Source organism: Cardiocondyla obscurior, linkage group LG15 (assembly GCF_019399895.1).
Source record: "Cardiocondyla obscurior isolate alpha-2009 linkage group LG15, Cobs3.1, whole genome shotgun sequence".
Classification (NCBI taxonomy): domain Eukaryota; kingdom Metazoa; phylum Arthropoda; class Insecta; order Hymenoptera; family Formicidae; genus Cardiocondyla; species Cardiocondyla obscurior.
Genome location: NC_091878.1, coordinates 3,674,868 through 3,696,561, shown reverse-complemented (window position 1 = coordinate 3,696,561; position 21,694 = coordinate 3,674,868). Strand labels below are relative to the sequence as shown.

Genomic DNA, 21,694 nt, shown 5'->3' with positions numbered 1-21,694 from the left:
CTATTCAGCTGCCGTCAGTTTTTGCGAAAAGGACGGAATCTGCTGGTACACTGTGGTACTACATACGAGCGATTATCACGCAAAATGCACATTTCTCTGTCAATAAAATGACAGTAGTACGACTCAAAATTAAATAAACTTATTTATAACGCAGTGCACGGAAAATTAATACATTAATTAACTTTTTGAGAAGAAAAACCATAAAGTTTAGTGGCAAAAAAAAATTTATACGAGTAAAAATTAAAGTTCCATGTGAGCCAAATGAGTGCCAGTTGCCACGGCAACGGAATTGTAAACATATAACCTATTCGTCTCGCTTTCGTCGTTCTCGCGTAATTATTTCGGTACAATCGGCAATATGTATGTAAAAAATTGTATGAATAAATGGAAATTATCTTATTCAGGATACGTCGAGATAAGCAAAAAAATTTCATAAATGTCAACGATCAATTTTTGAACGTAACATGAGGATATAATCTGACATTTTCGGAGCCGAACAATGTGAACGTAAGTACAGTGTATGACATAATAAAAAGTACGTAATGATAAACGTATACATGAGATTAAAAAAAAAAATTATATTTTATTCTAGGATAGGTTTAAAAATTCCAGTGCGATAGAAGGTACAAGAAAAGGTAAAAATGGATGAAGCGGAGCACGTAGCTTTGATCGAGTGGCATTGCCGACAGCATTATTACAATGGCATGTTGACTCACGCTAAACAAGCACGCGATGCTTATCCAAATAGTGAGCGACTGAAACTGCTATTCTGCCTGGCACATATTCTTGTTGGCAAAAGTCATGAAGCCATTAAAGAGAGCTCTAGTTTACTGAGCTACGCGGATTTTTTACTGCCGGCATTGCTTGTACAAAATGTAGCTCTGGCCGATAACGATGTGGAAAGAAGCACCATGACTCAAATGGAGAACAGGATTCGAGAGGAGCGTAGGAAAGCATCCTGTATCGCGTTATGCCTAGCAGCGTCAGTGTTACTTCTCTCTCGTAGAACGGACAAGGCTAAGGAGTATGTGGACCGCGCTTGCAAAATGAAACCGACAAATATTAATGTTTTACTTGTAAAGGGATGGCTGGAGCTCAGTCTACGATCAGACACCTCAAAGACAGAAAATTCCTTTGATTTAGTTTTAAAAGAAGAGCCGAGAAATTTAAACGCGTTACTAGGCTCTGCGGAGATAAAACAACGCATCGGCGATTACCCAGGAGCCATTATGATGTTAAATTCCTTGATTGTACGTTACCCCAAGCAATCGTTTCCATTAATAGAAAAAATGAAATGCCTTTTGGCAGCAAAGGATTGGGAACAGGTGCTGGAGATGGTGAACAGGATTCTCTCTATCGAGTCAAATAACTTGGATGCTATCAAAGCGAGTTCGGTCGTGGCTTTGTGCAGAGATGGCAATCCCAGCGAAGGTTTACCGCAATTACAGCTGTTTTTGCGTAACTTGTTGCTTGTTGAACCAAAAAACATGTATCTGTTGATTGAAAATTTGCGATTGTTCTCCAGTATCGCGTTCCAGGATCACGGGATTTTGTTAGAGTTGGCGCGATCAGCGGAAAAGATGCTGCAAGCGACTACTTCGAGCAGTGCAGAACTGATGACGGAATTGGGTGATTTGTACGTTGCGCTGGGCAACGTCAAAGACGCCGAGCGGTGGTACAAGAATACCATTCGCGCGGATCCGTCTTCTTTTGCAGCGCTCTTGGGACTAGCGCGCTGCCAGTTGCTGGAAGGATCTGCGGAAGATCTGGATCAGGCACGACAACAAGTAAGTAAAAATATTTAAAAATATGTATATTCTTCTAGAGAATTTTTTAATTAATTAAAGTGATTAATTGAGTGCTCGTATTATTTTATAGGTGGAAATCATGATGGAAATACAGCCGAATTCAACAAATGTGCAGCTATTGTTCGTATCTGCAAAAATATTTTTTAAGGAAAATAGCACTAAGGCACTTAGTTATCTGGACGCGGCGGCAAATGTTTTATTGAAAAGTTGCGAGGGACTTCGTTATGGTTACGAATACCTCAGCGAGCTTAAACCAGATTTATGCCTCGAAATTGTGAAACAGCGTCTGATGTATTCTCTAAACAAGTCTCCGATGAGCGATGAGGTAACTATTTTTTTAAGAAAGTCCATATTAACAAATAAATTTTATAATTATTAAATATATGTATAAATAGATTATAATATCGGAAGTACAAAATTATATCAACTTTGTTTAATTCTGTTTTATTTTTTAAGCTGGGTATCGTAACGGAGAAGGAGCCGAGTGTTCGCTTGTTAGAACAGTTAGTGGAGGCCTGTCCAGGTTTTAGCATAGCTTTATTATTACTCAGCAAGGCCAGAATGCAAAGCGGCGACTACGAGGGTGCGTTGGTTTTACTCAGGAAATTGTTGGACTCGGTTGAACCGTCCAATGCACAGGCTCATCTCACAATGGCTCAAATCTTGGCATACCAAGGAAAATATCAGCTTGCTTCGCAGAGCCTGGAGGTTGGCCTGAGCTACAATTTTAAAATTCGAGACGAGCCAGTTTATCATCTTATCATCGGCATGGTGCAACGAGAGGCTGGTGATTTGCAGAATTGCATCAAGAGCTGCCAGACAGCCATGTCGCTGGCAGGATTGACTGGTAACGTAAACAGAAAGTCCGATATGTCTACATCAGATCGAGCGACATTGTATCTAGAGCTGATTGCGGCATATAGTAAGGGAAGACGGTTTGCTGAGGCATTAGCGCTCGTCGACGAGGCGAAAATAAATCTCGCCGGCACTCCTGAACTTGGAAGAATCACCATTGGTACTGCTGAGGTTTATTTGGACATAGGAGAACTGGAAAATGCTATTAGTTGTTTACAGAATATCCATCCAAAGCAACCGTATTATTTGCAGGCACATACTCGATTGGCTGAAATTAATTTAAACTATAGAAAAGATCGTCAGGCATTCGCAAAATGTTTTAGGTAAGAAATTAAATCTTTATCAATTTTATTTTAAATTATTTTTCACGTAAATGAGATGAAGATTGTTGTTAAATATCGTTAATATATGCTTTTCAGAGAATTAGTGGAGCATTGTCCTGGACCGAAGACGTACAGTATGTTAGGTAACGCTTATATGTCTATACAGGAACCCGAAAGAGCGATAGAGGCGTACGAGCAAGCACTTTCGCAAAATCCGATTAACAAGGCAGACATCGCAAATAAAATGGGCAAGGCACTTGTCAAAGCGCATCAATACGCGAAAGCAATCAGTTATTACAAAGATATGGTAAAGCAAGATAATTGCGCTGTTTTAAAATTAGATTTGGCAAAATTATATATGAAGATGAAACAATACGATAAGGCGGAAGTCACTTTAGTGCAAGAGTTGCAAGGTAAATATGCTAATATTATAATTAATGTTACGTATAAAATTTTATTTTATTTTTTATATTTAGACAAGCGAGGCGAATCTGACATCCTGAGCTTGGAAATGCGAGGACAAGAGTTGCTGCTACTCGCCAAAGTGCGGGAGAAATCGGGAAACATTAGAGGAGCATTGCTAACTTTAAAGGAAGCTAAAGAGAATCAACATAGATATATACAACGTCTGGCTGTTTCACCAGACATCGCGGATCATAAGCATATGTTAGCGAATATCTGTCTAACAATGGCTGATTATGCGTCGACTTTACGCAATTACGATGAAGCCATTGTATATTATAAGGAGGCATTGGCTCATAAGCCAACGGACGTGAATGCCTTACTTTCTTTGGCGAAATTGTACATGCAGGTAATATAATAATAATTATTAATTTTTTATATACCTGTATAAATGTAAATATGTATTTAACAGATGAACAACTTAGATCGATGTGCGCAAAATTGTTCCATTTTGTTGAATGCGGATCCTAACAACGAAGCTGCATCCGTGATGATGGCAGATCTTGCATTCCGGAAAGTGGACTTCGAAACTGCAGCATTTCATTTTCGACAGTTGCTGATACGCCAACCGACTTATTGGACCGCTCTGGCAAGATTAATAGAAGTATCACGTAGAACAGGTTTTACATTTTTCAAATTTCTTATTTGTTTGAAATATTTTTATACAAAATTGACATAGTTCACGTCGTAGGCGCTATGGACGATCTTGACGAGTGGTTGCAGCGTGCACAAGTCGCAATGGGTAGTGGAAACGTCGAAGCTGGCTTCTATTACTGCGCCGGATTGTTGGATTGGAGAACGGGCAAATTGAATTCTGCTCTTCGGAATTTTAACTTTGCACGACGCGATCCGGAGTGGGGTCAACAGGCGATCTATAATATGATCGAAATCTGTCTGGACCCCGATGACGACACTACTTTGTCAAACGAGGCCTTCAATGATGAAGACGCCGAATATCAGGATTCAAGGACAATGGCTTTGAGAACAGCTTATCGATTACTTCAGGTACATTTAATATTAATATCATCTTTTACTACTTACAACAAATATATTTAATCCAATTTTTTAATTACTTATATTTGTAAAAAAAAAATTTATAAGTTTTTATCAAATTATTTTAATTAAAAATTATTTGAAGAATGAATAAATAAGTATTTAAATAAAACATATATTAATGTAGGAATTGAATCCTAAGGGCAGTCCTCACGAAGAACTAACTCATAAGCTGCTCAGCAACTTCTTTTTATTAGCCACTAAACAGAAATCTAATATCGAGAAAGCTCTGCAAGACTGTACTGCTTTGGCTAGTCAGGATGCTTTAAGAGATCATGTAGGACCCGCTCTCGGTATGGCTACTGCACATATCTTGTTGAAGCAAACTCCACGCGCTCGGAATCACTTGAAGCGCGTTAGCAAAAACGTTTGGACATTCGAGGATGCTGAATACTTGGAGCGTTGTTGGCTGTTGCTGGCGGATATTTATGTGCAATCTAGCAAGTACGAACTAGCGAACGAGTTGTTAAAACGAGTGCTGCAACATAACGCTACTTGTGTGCGAGCCCACGAGCTATCTGGTTAGATTACGATTAAAAATTATAGATTAATACATAAAAAAATTTGTAAATGGCATTTTTATCTTAATTATAAAATTCTATTGCAAATTTCAGGCTACATCGCCGAGAAAGATCAGAATTATCGCGAGGCGGCTGCGAGATACGGTCAGGCTTGGAAATGCGGCGGCAAAACAAAAATGTCAGTCGGTTATAAGCTGGCTTATTGCTGTTTGAAGGCGAAAACTTATGCCGACGCGATCGAAGCGTGTAACGAAGTGCTAAAATTAAATTCCGATTATCCGAGGATCAGGAAAGACATTTTGGAAAAATGTATCAACAATCTTCGCACATAAACCGTCCGAATTAGTTTAGCTTGAGCGTATATTGATCAATTGTTACGTTATATATTGTATACATATCCGTCCACTTTCAATTAATGAAGATATTGTACATTAGTTTTTTAGCGAATAAATATTTAAATAATTATTTAATCTGTATAGTATATCTTTAAAACATTTAGCAATTTATAATAATGATTTTAATTTTTTCTAAAATTGTTTTATAAATAGTTATTGAGACGCGATTATAGTTAAAATTTTGATTGATCGACCAGCGAGATTTACAGGTCCAGGTACATAATACGTGTGGCTGAGGCCGCACCGCACATTGCTAAAATACTAGCGACATAAACCACTGCTGTGGTACTACCTGTGAGGCTGACGATCGTGCCCAGACAGCAGGATAACAAAAATTGGGCGAGGAATACCATGGAAGATACGATGGCAACGTCGGTTCCTAGACCGCGTACAAAACCACCAGAAACCGCGTCGCCTTCGGTTGTCAAGGCAAAGGTTGAGGATGCATGATAATGTGCCACAAGCAAATAGGGCATGGTAAACAGCGTAGAGTACATAACACCAGCGGTCCACGAGAAGATAATTACGCCGAATGGATGTTTCGTTAAAGCCATTAGAAGCATGCCCGCACTGTAGAAGAGCAGCCCATAAATGTAAACCTGGATATACACAGAAATATTGAAATATATAAACGTGAATATCTATTACATATTAATATTAATTATCAAATATAACAAGACTTACTTTACGCGCTCGGAAACGCTGAATTAACTTCTCGATGATCAGTGAGTAGCACGAACAAGAGAGCGAGTACATGGACATGCCCCAGCATCCGAATCGCACGCCCTCCTCGTAGAGTTGCCGTTCATTAGTGTCTGAGGGTGCCCGTGGATTTCCGCCGAACACCGCCTCGCCCACAAAATCCGTAAAATATAGGGAATAGCATACATGTGCCATCCAACAGAATAAATTTGTTAAACACACCAGACGAAGACTACGCGGCATATAAACGATAGACAGCAGATATTCTTTAAGAGTTGCCTTGTGGTTTGTTTCACTTTCGATATCGTCAAAGCCGTAATTGACGTGGGTGGCTTCGGAAATTGATTCTTCGGGATGGTCGGATGGTTGCGTCTGGAGTAAAAATTTATTACTTAATAATTTTGCAAAAATGTTTATATTTTTTTATCAAAGAATAAAAATTTTATTAACCTCAAAAATTTTTTTTACTTTTTGAAGTATAAAATATTCCCTCCCCTTTTTCCCCAAATAATGCCATGTAAAAAAATTATATATGATTAAATTTAGAGATAGCAATAATGTTTAAGCTTACTTCCGTTTGCAAAGAATCTGTTTCATGTTCAGTATCGAGCGCGCCGTACATTTTTGATTCCGGAATAATTTTTTCACACTCATTTTGTTTTTCTGTTTCTTGGGTTTCTTGAACCTAAACGCAACAATAATTTTATTAAAATAAAATTAATAATGAAAGTATTATATAGAAGCAATCTTTGTCTTCACCTTCGACTCATCTATTTTTCGATACTGATCTCGTTCGAGCAATTCGAGAGGGATTTCCTTAAAGCTAGTAATGGTATACATAACACATATGACGAAAATAATCGTAATGAAAGTGAATGTTGCGTGAACATGTCCGCCCAGCATAATACCGAGAGATGTAGCATCCCAATTAATGCCACCCAAACCGTAACCCATAAAGCCTCCTAAACCTGCCATTATGGTGAATGTGCTTAGACCTTTGGCATGATCCTCTGTAAATATCTTAAAGTTAATCAAACAGAAAATTTGCTTAGAGTTAATTAAAACTAAATCAAGTTTTAATTAAATTTTGATTCAAACGGAATTTATACGGCCTTGAAAAACATCTAGATATTTACCAGGTACAGTGACATCGAGAAGATATGCCCTTGCCGGACTCTGACAGGCATCGGCGTCGAAGTCGAGCAACACTGTGCCAAGTATAGTGAAAAAGATGCCCCAAGAGTGCGAGGAAGCCCTTTCAATAGGTTCAAGTGTTACCTTTTCGGGTAGTTTCGCCGTTGTGCGATGTCCAAGCGGGATTGTTTCATTCGTGTGAAATGACACATCGCCAAAAATGTAGCCAATATGTTCACCGTTTGGTACCAAAATGAGTCCTGTAAAAAAGGCGAAAATTTTAGTCATCTTTCGACGTTCAAATAACGTCATAAAAACATCTGAAACGTCTTTTAACAAAACGGTAAATAATTCTTTAAAAAGCGAAAAGTATTACTGATAAAGTAAAATGACGAAATGTGATAAAATCCGCGGCTTGCCTATGAAAACTCCGAGAGCTAACAAGAAGATGAAGGGTCGTCTTCTGCCGTACTTGAGTCTACAGCGATCGCTCATGCTGCCAAGGATGGGCGTCACGAAAAAACCGACAAGGGGACTTAACGCCCACACTAATGTCATGTGCTGGTGATCAACACCGATCTTAAGAAGCGTCGGCGAGACGAAAGCGGTTTCTGCCGCGTACGAGAACTCTATTCCCATTACAGCCGCTGACACTCTTACTAGTTCGGCACGGCTTTTCTTCCTAAGATTAGTTAAAAACAAATAAAATAAATTAATCTAGTATAATATTAAATTGTAAAATACTTTAAAAAAATAAATTGACAATATCAATATTTAAAATTGAAACTTATGCGCAATTTTTCACCTGTAGATGTGGGAATAATCGTCCAAAGTGCGCTCTAATTTGGGCGGTCCGCGCAAGTGCTGCTTCAATCCTTCTAAGCCTTGATCCAGATTCAAACCGTTTTTCCATTCTTTCCACACGTTCCATCGCTCTTTAATAGTATCACGAACCCCGTGAATTCTTCCCATTAGTCCCTCATATTCATGTAGTTTGTCCACCATGGTCAACTCTATTTTTTGCGACACAGAGTGAGTGATATAACGGTAAGATACTTAAGTATTTTAAGATGCATTATTGTTTAAAAGGTGTCACTGATCAAATTTCTTTTTCCTCGTTGACTATTATAACTGCCAACTGTAAAAAAAATATTGCTATTATTTGCAAAATATGATTTTAATTCTTTATAACGACTAACCATTTTATTGTGTTATATATTTCACAATGTATGAGATTGATTTTTTAAATTAGAAAATATTTCATTATTTATTGCGTTACATCGTCTGTTAAATAATTAAAGAACAAGAGACGGCACAAAAACTCTCGATTTTAATTTCTAGATTATTAGCTGAATTTGGTAGCAATATGAATGATTTACACGTCCACAAGGCCACATCGTGAGAAAGCGCGGACGCAGACGGACGACGGACGACTGACCCTCGCTGCAAGCTCGCCGCGGGAACGAGCACAGACGAAAGCTCGAGAAATACCCGCGCAATCTCAGGAGTCTCTCGCGAGACTTGCTGTTTCTCCACTCATCGAAATGAGCTTCTCGTATACCTATTACAAAATAATTCTAGTTAGATGTGGCAAGATAAATCATTCAAATAAAAAAATTAAAAAAATCTTAAGAAAATTTTTACAAAATCTGTAGATTAATGTTTATGTAATTTGCAACTCTCAAGTTTCACAAAATTGATTTAATTGATAAAAAATTACCTAGAAATTATTAAATGTTAAAACTATTAAACCAAAATGTTAAAAATATTAAAACAATTTTTTCCTAATTGAATAAGGGAAAGATTTCTCGCCAATGTATAGTACGAGTGATCATTTTGTCTCGACGAGTAAATCTGAGATTTGTTGGACTTTGCTGTTGCATTTTTCTTCATAGTAACAGCGGGAGGTTTACGCAATGTCCAATAAGGGGTGGAACCTCTCTCTCGTTCTTTCTCGGTACATACAATCCGATTACCGCGTATAACGGTAGATACGTCTCAGCAAATCGAGCAAACATGGTGGTCTATTTATTTCCTCTCCGTTTCCTTCCTTCTTGCTGTATCTCACCCTCGTTAAATAAATTACGATGGTACAAAAAAGGAAATAAATGAGTTTTATAGGGGCGCAGTATCGATCACACACATCGTTTATGCCTAATACGCAACTTCGACCAAGGCCGTTCACGCAACGAAAGCTTCGCACGTTGTAGGTCTTCATGGCTGCTGACATTCGATACCTCGGGCGAAGCTTTAACAGTGTTAGGCTCCTAAATTCTACTTAGAGCGCAAAACGTCGCTATAAAACTAAATCTTCGTAAGCTTCCAAATTGTTTCTTTAACTTTTACGTACCTTCAAAAAAATCCTTCAAATTTAGTAAGTTACGGCAATTTTAATGTCATACATAATTTAACTCTCTCAAAATTTATTTCTAATTTTTTTTTTTAATTCTAATTGAGATGTTGAAACCAAGTTAATGTCACGTAACACTCAATATGAGTACACGAAAGAAGCTTTATAATTCAAACCGATAAAGATCTCGTTTTCTTTCTTGCAAAATTCATTCCTAGACTTTCAACGTTTCCTCCCCACAGATTTTCAAAATAATTTTCTAAAATCAATCCACGTTTTCTGTTCTCGGAAGTAATACAGTTCGAGATGTGAGTTTATTTCTTAGAAGGACGGAGCGAAGCCGATTGAAACCACCCTCGCCCGGTCTTTTAAAAGAACACAGACGAGTGCGGCAGGATACAATTTCCTCGCAGGAAATTACGTCCGCGAGTCCGCGCGTCAGAGGAGTGCTTCGTTAGCACACGGTGCTATTTTCCACGCGCTTTTAAACCGCGAGGGATCAATATTCATTGTCGTCGACGCGCCGTTGTTATCGTCAACGGTGTTAAATACTCGAGGGGACGCGTTATCTCTGATGGGCTACCGACGGAAAAGTATCAACGAGATTTATCATGACAGAAATCATGGAAAGTCAAGGCTGAAGCGAGATCCGGAGATTCCAAAGAGACGAAACGTCGTCAGATGATTTTCAAAGAGTTTAATCGAGAGTCGGAAAGTTCAACGTGATCGGTCTCAATGAAACAAATGGAGGATGTGCTTTACAAGCGTACACATATCGAAATACCTGTCGTGTCGATTTGGCCGACGTGAATAATGTTGCAATTAATAGTTGCCGATCGTACCTTACTCGTTCTAATTAAGGCATCCCGAGTGTCCCGGTACGCGCCAATCGCTTCCACAGGGCTGTTGCGAGAAAGCACATCGGATATTTTTAAGAGATCCTCCCTGAAAATAATAATTAAAATGTATTATCTATTTTATTAAAATGTACCATAATCATATTTTAACTATGTATTTATTGATTCATTAACAAGAGATTTAATGATGTAATGTGATTAATTAGTACGTTTCTCATTCAGGAATCTATTGTGGCGCTAAAGAATCAATTGTCGACCCTGCGCATTCCTACTGCTATTGGCCCATATTCGTCTAATTGTAAATATCGCTTCGTACTCAAGGCAGTTAGGGTCGCGGCCACCGAAAGTGGTGAATGTCGAAGCCGCTCTTACCTTCGAAAACATATTGCGCTTCCCGATCCCAAACAGCTTACGTTGTACTTTAACGTGACGACCTCTGGCCTTTCTTCATCGTCATCTTTCCGAGAAAGGTGAGAAATGTATCCGTTCATTATTTTTACTTTTTATAATATTTTATAATAAAATTTGGATAAAAACTATAATTATACATTTAATCATAAACGTATTAAAAAAAATTAATCAACATTCTACCAGACAATACAATTCCACGATAATAGCCATGCAGATAATAATTCAAATTCTTTAAAATATTGTTAAATTAAAAGTAAAAATCGCTAAGAATGTTTTTAAGAGAGTATCAAAAGTAACTACGCAACGTCTCTTGATATCAGAGACATTTGAAAGATCGTCAAAAGAAATATGACACTGATCACTTACCAAACGAACTGATAAATCGAGAAGCAGCAATTTTTTCGATCGGATTAAAAATCGTCTTTAATATTTAATGTCAACAATCAAATGAATCCTTTCTTGCGAAGATAATGATTTTGATAACTGCGATTCCACTTTGTGTTTTCCCGGCATTACATCATCGTACAATTAGTGAACGACAGAACTCATCGGATTATTCTCGAATAAAGGAGTTCTCGTCGTGTTATTGGCTTTCGTAATCGATTAAATCTAGACAACACAGACGATTATAATCTCAATATCCATTTATCGATAATGAACATAACTTGAGAATGATGCTTTATAAATACCTACAAATATAATTATTATTAGACATTTTAAAATGTACATAAACACAGATATTCAATATGTTGTTTTTTTAAATAAGATAGCTTAAATGGTTTTGTCTATAAGATTATAATTTAGAAAAAATATTAAGTAAAAAGAGCTATGGTTAATTACAAATTAAATAAATTATTTAGAATTAAATTTATAATACTATTAAAATAATAACGCACTAAGGCATATATGCTAAGCAATAACGCTAAGAAAAAATTATTCTGTTATCTTTTAAGCAAAGATTTAATTTATTTTTATTTTAAACCCCAAATCTTTTTGAGATACTGATTTTGAATTAAACAATGTATAGAATAATAAAATAACAACTATATGACTCATTTTTAATTATATAGAAAAAAAAAATTTTAAATATAACTTTAACGCGCGTACTTCTTTATTTCTTATTCTTGAGTTACTTTATTATTGACAGTTTATCCTTTTTAATCTCGTAAACAACAACTCGTTACATTTTCGGTGACACCTTTTACTTAAATCGGGAGGACGTCGAATCTCATTAAGCGAGCAGGTCGGTGTAAGTTTATCGTACGCAATCGGTAGCGACAATTAACCGACCTGTTCGACTCTAAACACAAAAGAACGCGTACTTGTTCGATAACGAATATATAATATAATTTATTTTAACTGATAATAATTCAATTCCTACAATTAAAGTGAGATTATTTTGATTAAATTTATTTGTGAAACTTTCTTGCCGATTTGATTAGACAGTTATTTACGTACGTAAAATTTTGTTCCGGTCAAGTGTAGAGCGTTATCATTTATATAAAAGATATGTTGCACATTGAACTGATCTTGTCACGCAATCGCTGACGCCTTTGCTTTTTAGAACGTGGAAGTGCCTACAATTATTTTTTACTTACGAGATGAGTAACGGTAACAAATCGCTGTTTCCATATTGGTCTTATCACGTGGAAAATTCCAAGAAAACATAAGATTAATCACCTGGGTGATGAATAGACACAAGTAGGCCGCTTCCATTACTTCCCTATTGGCCGTCGTCGATTGCCAGATAATACTGTTCGTACCGATTCTGTTTGTCAAGAAAAAAAAAAAAAAAACACGTGACAGAAACAAATAATACGTCGAAATTAAGAAAGTCGCAAGCTGCGTTTTACGACCTTTTAACATCGCGATGGCGTTTTTATGATAAGACGGGTCACGTTTTTTAAACGTGATATTACAAATATCTTTGAGATATGTGTTATGATTAAGGTATCAGGTTGATGCAAAAGGTCTGTCATATTTGCAAAGTAAAATCGAAAACAAACTTACAGTAAGGCAAAATTGTTGCCGTGAGCTCTTTTTCATCTTAAAAGATAATTTTTTTTTAATTACGTTGTAATATTCTAATTTGACTGAAAAAGCTTGAAAATGAATTTTTATTAATCTATAAGATTTAATTCGTAAAGCTCTGATAATTCTATAATATTTAATTGCAGTGCCAATCGTGAAAAACGTGTGCAACAATAAAATTACCTATAATTATATAAAACATAAGATTTCGTGTAATAATCTTTTACTATCACTTCATTAAATATTTCATGAAATTACCTGTAAGATTGTAGAGTATCGTTTCCTTTGAATCGTTTTCTATATCGCTCGTGAATGTTCACGTTATCGTTCTCGAATATTCATGACGGTTTTTCAAATCCCAATGTGAGATATGACATATCTTTGACATCACTGATTTTCTATGACGTATCTTGAAGAGTCTCATTAATTCTTGAAATCAGGGATCTTCTGTATTTAACCACAAGAAATTAACTTCAGATTTTCAGATGATAGTCCTCTTGGTACAGCGATAAAATGTACTGCACAGAACGTTAGACCTGTGAAAAATATATGAATAATTAGTACACCTATATGAGAGTTAATGGATAAAATCAAGAAATTAATTTTACCAATGTATTTTACATTATTCTTAAAGTTTACAGTTTTGGAAAAGCTTAGAAAATAGTAAAGACGGACGATTCAAAGTAAAAATGAATAACAAATTTATTGCACGGCGGGAAAAAGTAGAAAATATTCTCCGCGGATTTATTAATGTGATTGATAAATAATATATTCATAATTCATATATGCAATAATAAATTAACGTGACAGACAACTTTAGGTAGCATGTGATGCTGTAGATCTCTTATCTCTTATCGTGACTAAAACTCGAGCAAATTAGTGACGTAATAAAATATTGCGCACATGACACAATTTCATAAAGGGACGTTATCTCGTGAAATTGCGACGAAATAATAACGATCAAATAAGTGATGTGCTCGTCAACTTCCGCGTGTTTGGATCATAAATTACGTGTTTGCGAGTTCACGTCATAAATATAGCAATCATTCTGCATTAGATATACATGTTTATCACAAATGCATTTAAAAATTATTGTCAAAAATAAAGAAAAAAAATTTATCAGAAGAAAATATGCAAATTATTGAAAAATATATTTTATAATACCAATTAAAAACTGACTGATATATTATGCAATAGAAAGTTTATCAAAGTATAACTTCGATCTTTATTCAAACTCTTCAGCTTGAATAATAATTAATTCTTAAAGACGTGAATCATCGATAAACATAATATATTTAAAATAACTAAAATAAAAATTAATATTAAATTAACATTTAGTTTAATTATATTGAATTTTAATTAGTCTTATTAGATATGCTAAAATTTCTTATCGTTTCTTACCATTTGACTGTGTCAGCTTTTCCCTTTTTTTTAAATTTTGATTACTAGTCTTCTTTTACATAATTTTAAACAGGTTTTACTTTTTCTTTCGCGTATTTTATCATTTTAAGAAAAAGCTTCCTAAGGCTTCTCATTAACCCCTCTTCTTGCGGAGGCGGATGATATCTTATCTCAAATCAGCTTCAGGCTTACTCCGGAAGTCAAGGTGCGACATGCTACTCATGGTCCATGATCATTCGGCCGATCGCGACCGCGCGAAGTGGCTGTTAATCGACCGTACACTTTTTTTTTCGCAGAGACAAAAACTTTACAAAGAGAGGATCTTCGTAAATACTGACATCGTTGTAAGCTGATCTATATTTCCTAGAGGTGGTAGCCCATATTAGGGGTGAAATTCACGGTAACGACACCGACAGGATACCATTTTTAGTGTTCACTATTCACCAATGAACGCAGGGCGTCGCCCTCGACAAAGACAACATCGTGGCAACTGCAGGAGCATCACCAGGAAGCGGCAGCACTGCGACGGGACGTCCACGAAGGAGAAGTTTCGACGAGCGAGAATCTGTAGAACGTCCAGCGATTTAAGCGGCGACCATGGGTAAATTTTATTTATCCTATTTAAAAAATGTAATAAAATTCATATTATATCATAAATATAAATTGTGACATAAATAATACAATATTTAATTATTAAATAAACAAATATTTAATTTTGACTTTTGTAAAATTTGTTAAATCTCGTAATTATATTTTTAAATAACTTCTATTTCAATTATAATTAAAAACATAAGATAATTCAATTTAAAGTTATTCACATCTTTTTTCATTTTTAATTATAGGACTCGATTTCCTGGCAGACGGAGGAGCCGACTTCGAGCATGCAATCACCGTAACAGGTAAGATTTTTGTAAAACAAACGTCTAAAATTTAATATAAAAAACTAAGTGTCTAACTATTAATTAATCCTGTAATTTTATTCCAAGTTTTAAAAGTCTGATAATAATTCACAAGCGTTATTAAAAAATATATCAAATTTTTAAAAAACTACGATTATCTATAATTATGTGTTAGGTTTTGGACGGTTTCATTACATGCTGTTGACCGTCTGCGGCTTAATTTATATGGATACGGCAATCGGCGTGACGATACTTTCGTTCGTACTTCCGGCAGCGCAATGCGATCTAGAGATGGATTCTACTGCAAAGGGCTGGTTGACTGCCTCTCCCATGCTAGGTATTTCTTTCTCATTTTTTATTTCTCGCCGCCAATTTTATTTATAACAAAAATAATTTATACTGATTTACTTTTACTTACTATTGAAATACTTTTGCAGGTATGTTGATTGGATCGTATATATGGGGATGCCTGGCTGACACGAAAGGTAGAAAAATCGTGTTGATAGCTACGCTGTTAATGGACGGCATCGTGGGCATCATATCTTCGTTTGTTCAGTATTTTTGGGTGTTTCTGGTCTTCCGGTTTTTCAACGGTTTTGCGTAAGTATGACATGATAAATTCTAATAAAAAGAATAAAATTAATTTTATGCTCGCATGTAGATAATACATAAAAGAAATATAAAGCATTTATACACATATGTAATTTTAATATTAATTTAAATAAATTTTTAATAATTACAGTGTAACCGGCGCCATGGGCATCTGCTTTCCATATCTCGGTGAATTTCAGCCCACGAAATTCCGCGAACGCATTCTTTGCTGGATGGAAATGTTCTGGACGGTCGGCGTAATAGTTTTACCACGTAAGTTATTTCCTTTTTCTTTAAGAAGCGCAAGTCCAAGAAATCGAAATCCACGTTAAAGTAATTTCCAGTGATTGCATGGCTAATCATCCCCATGGACTTCCTTATAACGAGCGAGACGTTCTACTTCAAATCTTGGAATCTCTTCGTCGCGCTCTGTGCTCTACCATCACTCATGCTCGGCCTGTGGCTATTTGCTTTCCCTGAGAGTCCGAAGTTTCTGTTAGAGTGCGGCGAAACCGATGCCGCTCTTGAAGTGTTCAAGTGGATTTACTCGAGAAACACTGGTGCCGATCCAGAAACGTATCCGGTAGAATTAGTTTAATGTTTTCTTCCGATCTAGAATTGATGAAAAACAATTATTCTACATACTTTATATTACGTTTTTTATTTCTAGGTAAAATGCTTGCAAGAAAAAACAAAGCATCAGGACAAAAGCACTAGGTCGCTTAAGCTGCACAAGCGGAAAGATCTGAAAGTCTTATTCGCTGAAATTCGTGATTTGACGAGTGCATTGTGCAAGCCGCCTTATTTGCGTAACACCGCACTCGCTTGTGCTATTCAATTTGGACTCACCAGCAGCTATTATACTCTGATGGTCTGGTTTCCGGAATTATTTACCAGGTAGATTTCGTCAATGATCAATAAAATATATTTAGTGCTAATTAAATCCCAGCTTCTATTGTATTCGACAGATTTGAACAGTTCGAGCATGAAAATCCTGGTGATACCACGTCGGTGTGCATAGTGTCTGCTCTACCGGACAACACCACTTCCTTCGACCCTTACGGATGCGACACGATAATCGCACCCTCCGTTTATCTACATACCGTATACATTGGCCTCGCGTGCATTCCTGGCTCAATCATTTTACCCCTCTTCGTACATAAACTGGGTGCCAAGTTCTTCTTGAGTGAGTGATGACGTTTGATATCTGAAAATATATATTACAATAAAGCTAGATTAAGCTCTATCGATATAAAATTTAATTAGATCTCTAAACGTTTATTTAGATTTAAATATTCATAATCTAATAATCTTACACAGCTAGTTTTCGATTAAAATTAAACGCTTCATGGTACGCTTTTAGTCGTGTCACTGGTGGTCTCCGGCGCGGTAACGGTGGGCTTTTATTACGTGGTGAATTCGACGCAGAATCTGGTGCTCTCGTGCGTATTTGAAGCCCTCACATCCCTCGGGATCTCTCTAGTTTACTGCGTGATCGTCGACATGTTTCCGACGAATCTCAGGTGAGCAAATTGAAACTAAACTCTTTCAGCTTTTCCATTTCGAGGTTCGCTAATCTGGATACCACGTTACAGAGTGATGGCCGCGGCTCTGTCTCTGACAATGGGTCGTCTAGGTGCCTTGATTGGCAACCTGGTGTTTGGTTATCTCATAGATTTAGCCTGCGTGATCCCCATCATATTGTTCGCCGCTTTTCTCTTCGGTAAGATCTTTGCGAAGTAACAATTAATATTTTATTTTCTCTGATTTTATTTTTCTAAAAAAATTAATTGATTGCCGTTTGTGTTCTACGAATACGAATCAAAGGCAATAGTTATATTACTTTATCTATTTACCGTAGTTATTATTTAATTGTGTGGTTTATTAATTCACACAAATACAGCGATACATCGTCGATTTTCAGCTTGCGGTTTTCTCTCGTTTCTGTTGCCGAAGACCGGAAAGGAGACCTTGGATTAGCAAAGAGAGAAGACTTCTCGCGATTTTGCTCGGACGATCTAAAGAATCTGTCCCGTGGACCACTCTCTCTGTTCTCACAAAACTTGTTATATTTATTAATAAATTTATTTCTTAAGGAAAAAAATAACACGCCAATCTTCATACCTTATTTCTGAAAGTGATGCGCAGAGCGTAGCCAAGTCGGAATTTATACGGCATATTACAATTTTTTAACGGTAACCGAAGTAGCAACATATATAATACTATACATATATGGCCTAGCCACACATCTTACGCCGGTATTCATAATCGGTTTCTATTTCAAGAAACAAAAGAAGACTGTACTTATGACAATTTAAATATAAGAACCGTCTATGAATACCGGTCATATCTATGTTATTTTTCGGTTCCATGACTGATGGGCCCTTATTCCATATATGTGTTCCTGTCTAAACGGTCAGTAATTTATAGGTTATAACTCGACACATTTATTTTGAATGTATGTGCAAAACAGTCAAAAACTATTACCGCACAACTAAAAACATATTCTGAAACAAATTTAATTATTATTTTACTTATTATTTGAACTATTACGTTCTTCAATAGAAACGTCAAGACATCTTAATAGTAATACATTTTTTAATAACAAGATGAATCGTTTTAACGACTTTCACGATCAAATATCGGGTAAGTAATATACTTTAATTTATAAAAAGTTATATTAAAGCATATGTAATTAAAAAAAAAAGTATTTAATTAGTAAACTTTATGTTTGCCTAAAGTCTACATATTTATATGTTAGGTATGTACACAAAATTCTACATATACTATGTTACAAACTTATATTTTAATACTTTTTAGATATTTCCAGTATTCCGGCAAACTCTCACTCGAGTAGTAGGTTAATTGGCAGAGTGGATTTGTCACATAGTTTTTTAGAGAGTCATTCCAGTGCTATAAAAAATAGCACCAGAACTGCAATATCTCAGGAAACAAGTATAATTGAGAAAACAATAAGCTCTCTGGTGTTATGTGAAAAAAATATAAGTGAACATATTAAAGCTAATATTGTTTATCAATGCATAAAGAAAGCATCCTTGAATGATAAAGATATTTTATCTAAGAGCACAGTTAGTAAATTACAAACCTTGCTTTTGCTTCACAAATTGGATAAGTATATGCATCTTTCTTCAAGTAATCATATGCAGGATAAGCTGGTGCTTTTGGGAATTGTTAATTTACCTTCTTGTGACTTGAATGCTGATGAAAAACTGGAAATAAAATGTTGTATTGAGACAATTTTACGAGAAATGATACATGATATGATAATAAAGTGAGTAAGTCAATATATAAAAAAGATTTTATCAATTAAATAATATTAATGTTTGTTATTAGATATGAAGCCTTAGGAGGAAATACCAGTGAAGTAGCAAAGAATAGTGAAATCAAGATGCAAAACAAATTCTTGGAATATTGCAACATTCCAGCAGTACAATGGAAGAATAAGATTGACGATTTAATTCTGCAATATGAAAGTGACTTGTTGAAATATATAAATTTAATTGAGAAATGGAATAAATTGAAATATGAGATTATGAGCAGAACATATTTAGAAAAAACAGGATACTTGTTACTACAGGCGCAAGTTGCCGAGTTACAAGCAAAGATAACAAAGCTTTCTTGTACAATTAGAATGTTTAGAGAAACCTCAACCACCATTGATGCCTTTAAAATATTAAATCAATCAGTCGAAGAAAAGTTAAAAATAGTTACGAATGAAATTCGTCAAAAAGAAGACTTAAAAAAGCTGTATGATAATTTAAAGAATACAGAATATGATCAGGTTTTAATAACGTATTCACAGTTTTGCAACGCGATAAAGAAAAAAAAGTACATTTTGGACCAGATAAAATAGAACATATATTGTTGTAATTGGAGAATTTAATAATTAAAATAATATAAATACATACATGTATATGTCTAATTTAAGTAAGTATTTTTAATTGCTTTATATTCTATATTTGATTATCTGATAAATATTTGATAAATGTGTATAGCGTAAGTTGTAGTAAGTCATTTCGATTTATTAAAGTACATTAATGGATTGTCTTAAATGGAATAATTCTTATTCGGAATTTCCATTTTTATTTTTCGTAACGATAAGCGGTATGCAATTTTTGTCAGCCAAAATCCCATGCTCGGTAAGAAATGTTTCCACATCCGACGAATAAAAATCAACACCTAATTGATCCGTAATGTGGACAAAGTTGCCTATTACTTGTCCGTTTCTATATATTAACAATGTTGGTACACCATACTTTTTAAACTGTTTACTGAGACCTGCAATTGAACCTGAAAGAGAAATAATAACAAAATATATTGTAAAAAAATACCACCGTGCATTTTTAATAATTATACACACCTAGGATTCTACAAAATTTTACGTGAGGATATTCTTCCGCGAGAGATATTAAGCATCCATTCATAGCTTCGCAACCAGCCGCATTATCTTCGTAGATATGAAGGACGACAATCACAGATTTGTCTTCTTCATCAATGGCTTGTAGAAACTGATCTGTATTTTCTAAATCGATAACTTTTCCGAAGTGAAGTTTCTTCGTTTTCGCGAACATTTCTTTCATTCTTTGTTTCTGATATTCTAGAAGAAATTCATCGGTTAGTAAATCCGCCAATTCCGGATCAGTTTCGGTCAGTTTCTCTTTCTCTTCGTCTAAAGCACTGCGGCATGTTAAACTCAATTTCTTAATCAATTGCAGCTTTTCTTTTTCTTGCATTTCTCGCTTTTCGGCTTCTAGCTGCTTGTATCGTTGCCAATCCTTTTAATAATAATTTAAATTAACATTAATAAATTAAAAATAAAAAGTAATAATTATTTCGAAATATAGATATATAATTATTATACTTTTATGACGCCTTTAGGTCCTGTATTGCTAGAAGTCCCGTCCCATTCCGAATACGAAGGCGTGGTATATCGTGCCGTATTATCGGTATATTTCACATCATTGTCGCATTCTTTATCAGATTCGCCAGAATCATTCCCTTCATCTTCGCTAGAACTGCTGCAGTAGTAGTGCAATTTCTCTCCCAAAATTTTGTCCTCCAACGTCGACATGATCGTAAAGTTGGAGAGTCGGTTACACGGCAATAATTAAGATGTGTTCCTCGATCTTAAAGTAACAAAGAAAGAATATCATAAATATTAATTAATACCTTAAACTAATACATTTACGAAGTGTCTTGTGATTGGCAATAATCAGATACACGATCAGTAGCTTAGTTAATGCTTGTAGTGCAATTAAAAAAATATATTTCTTAAGACATCAAACTTACAGAATTAAAAAAACAATTTCAACAAATATAATTGGGTACTCGCGTAGTACGGATCTTCGAGATCTTCTCCCAGAACATACATTAATTAATATAATAATCTAATTTTTAATTGCGTGCTGCATGTATTTATATGTTACAGAAAATTCGGAAGAAGACTCTTATTGTGTTCCACTCATTAAGTTAATATGCTCTTAGTATTATTTCCGTTTCGATTTTGTTTGGCTAATATTTTTCGGTGGTGACAGTGATTTAAAGACACTTCCTGGCACTCACAAAAAGAATCTAAAAATCTACAGGCGTCTTGTGTACGATTTTCCTAATAATAACAATGTCGACACGACGACGACTAACGTTCGATAGCGGAACTTCGTCCAAGTTCTTGTCGATAAAACGCAACCTGCTAACTGTCGGTTTCACAGAAATTCGAACAATTTCAGAAAATAAAGTTTTATATAAATAATAAATAAATTAAAACATTTATCAGGTTTAAAAAATTGATAAAAATCTAATGTACAATAAGCAACAGTTTTTCCGCGAAAAATTTACAATCTATAAATAATTTGTTGAAATTTGTTTAAACAATTAATTGAT

The 21,694-nt window shown here is 35.3% G+C and overlaps 5 protein-coding genes across 10 annotated transcripts; 3 read left to right on the top strand and 2 right to left on the bottom strand.

Annotated features, from left to right (window-relative positions):
* Positions 1 to 152: 152 nt before the first annotated feature.
* Positions 153 to 5,354, top strand: LOC139108691 (tetratricopeptide repeat protein 21B). 3 transcript variants are annotated; one of them, XM_070667184.1, is made up of 11 exons: positions 153 to 332; positions 405 to 507; positions 593 to 1,787; positions 1,879 to 2,133; positions 2,265 to 2,986; positions 3,083 to 3,399; positions 3,463 to 3,797; positions 3,861 to 4,068; positions 4,128 to 4,453; positions 4,629 to 5,022; positions 5,116 to 5,354. In XM_070667184.1, exons 3-11 carry the CDS (start codon positions 642 to 644, stop codon positions 5,352 to 5,354), a joined length of 3,942 nt encoding a protein of 1,313 aa, XP_070523285.1. In that variant the 5' UTR covers positions 153 to 332; positions 405 to 507; positions 593 to 641. The 3 variants fall into 3 exon arrangements, with proteins under 3 accessions (XP_070523285.1, XP_070523286.1, XP_070523287.1); XM_070667185.1 differs by having other exon boundaries at positions 153 to 507; positions 598 to 1,787; XM_070667186.1 differs by having other exon boundaries at positions 153 to 507; positions 4,140 to 4,453.
* Positions 5,355 to 5,620: 266 nt separating this feature from the next.
* On the bottom strand, positions 5,621 to 10,916 carry Lovit (loss of visual transmission). Of its 3 annotated transcripts, none has more exons than XM_070667197.1 (10): positions 10,833 to 10,916; positions 10,388 to 10,548; positions 8,453 to 8,814; positions 8,059 to 8,391; positions 7,673 to 7,935; positions 7,256 to 7,513; positions 6,879 to 7,129; positions 6,691 to 6,804; positions 6,102 to 6,491; positions 5,621 to 6,016 (listed from the first exon to the last, which is right to left on the bottom strand). In XM_070667197.1, the coding sequence occupies exons 4-10, from the start codon at positions 8,256 to 8,258 to the stop codon at positions 5,621 to 5,623; spliced, it is 1,872 nt and encodes a 623-aa protein (XP_070523298.1). In that variant the 5' UTR covers positions 8,259 to 8,391; positions 8,453 to 8,814; positions 10,388 to 10,548; positions 10,833 to 10,916. The 3 variants fall into 3 exon arrangements, with proteins under 3 accessions (XP_070523298.1, XP_070523296.1, XP_070523297.1); XM_070667195.1 differs by having other exon boundaries at positions 8,633 to 8,814; XM_070667196.1 differs by lacking the exon at positions 10,833 to 10,916 and adding an exon at positions 10,670 to 10,818 and having other exon boundaries at positions 8,633 to 8,814.
* A 3,846-nt stretch (positions 10,917 to 14,762) lies between these two features.
* Positions 14,763 to 17,900, top strand: LOC139108704 (synaptic vesicle glycoprotein 2C-like). Its single transcript, XM_070667207.1, has 11 exons — positions 14,763 to 14,904; positions 15,146 to 15,202; positions 15,378 to 15,539; positions 15,640 to 15,802; positions 15,945 to 16,066; positions 16,138 to 16,376; positions 16,464 to 16,690; positions 16,762 to 16,979; positions 17,157 to 17,316; positions 17,389 to 17,516; positions 17,718 to 17,900. The coding sequence occupies exons 1-11, from the start codon at positions 14,901 to 14,903 to the stop codon at positions 17,771 to 17,773; spliced, it is 1,536 nt and encodes a 511-aa protein (XP_070523308.1). The 5' UTR covers positions 14,763 to 14,900; the 3' UTR covers positions 17,774 to 17,900.
* Positions 17,901 to 18,020: 120 nt separating this feature from the next.
* On the top strand, positions 18,021 to 19,687 carry LOC139108709 (uncharacterized). Its single transcript, XM_070667218.1, has 4 exons — positions 18,021 to 18,208; positions 18,359 to 18,439; positions 18,614 to 19,085; positions 19,148 to 19,687. The coding sequence occupies exons 1-4, from the start codon at positions 18,190 to 18,192 to the stop codon at positions 19,665 to 19,667; spliced, it is 1,092 nt and encodes a 363-aa protein (XP_070523319.1). The 5' UTR covers positions 18,021 to 18,189; the 3' UTR covers positions 19,668 to 19,687.
* LOC139108715 (phosducin-like protein) lies at positions 19,676 to 21,488 on the bottom strand. 2 transcript variants are annotated; one of them, XM_070667229.1, is made up of 4 exons: positions 21,104 to 21,488; positions 20,676 to 20,940; positions 20,175 to 20,589; positions 19,676 to 20,104 (listed from the first exon to the last, which is right to left on the bottom strand). In XM_070667229.1, the coding sequence occupies exons 2-4, from the start codon at positions 20,883 to 20,885 to the stop codon at positions 19,878 to 19,880; spliced, it is 852 nt and encodes a 283-aa protein (XP_070523330.1). In that variant the 5' UTR covers positions 20,886 to 20,940; positions 21,104 to 21,488; the 3' UTR covers positions 19,676 to 19,877. The 2 variants fall into 2 exon arrangements, with proteins under 2 accessions (XP_070523330.1, XP_070523331.1); XM_070667230.1 differs by having other exon boundaries at positions 21,377 to 21,463.
* Between the last annotated feature and the right edge of the window lie 206 nt (positions 21,489 to 21,694).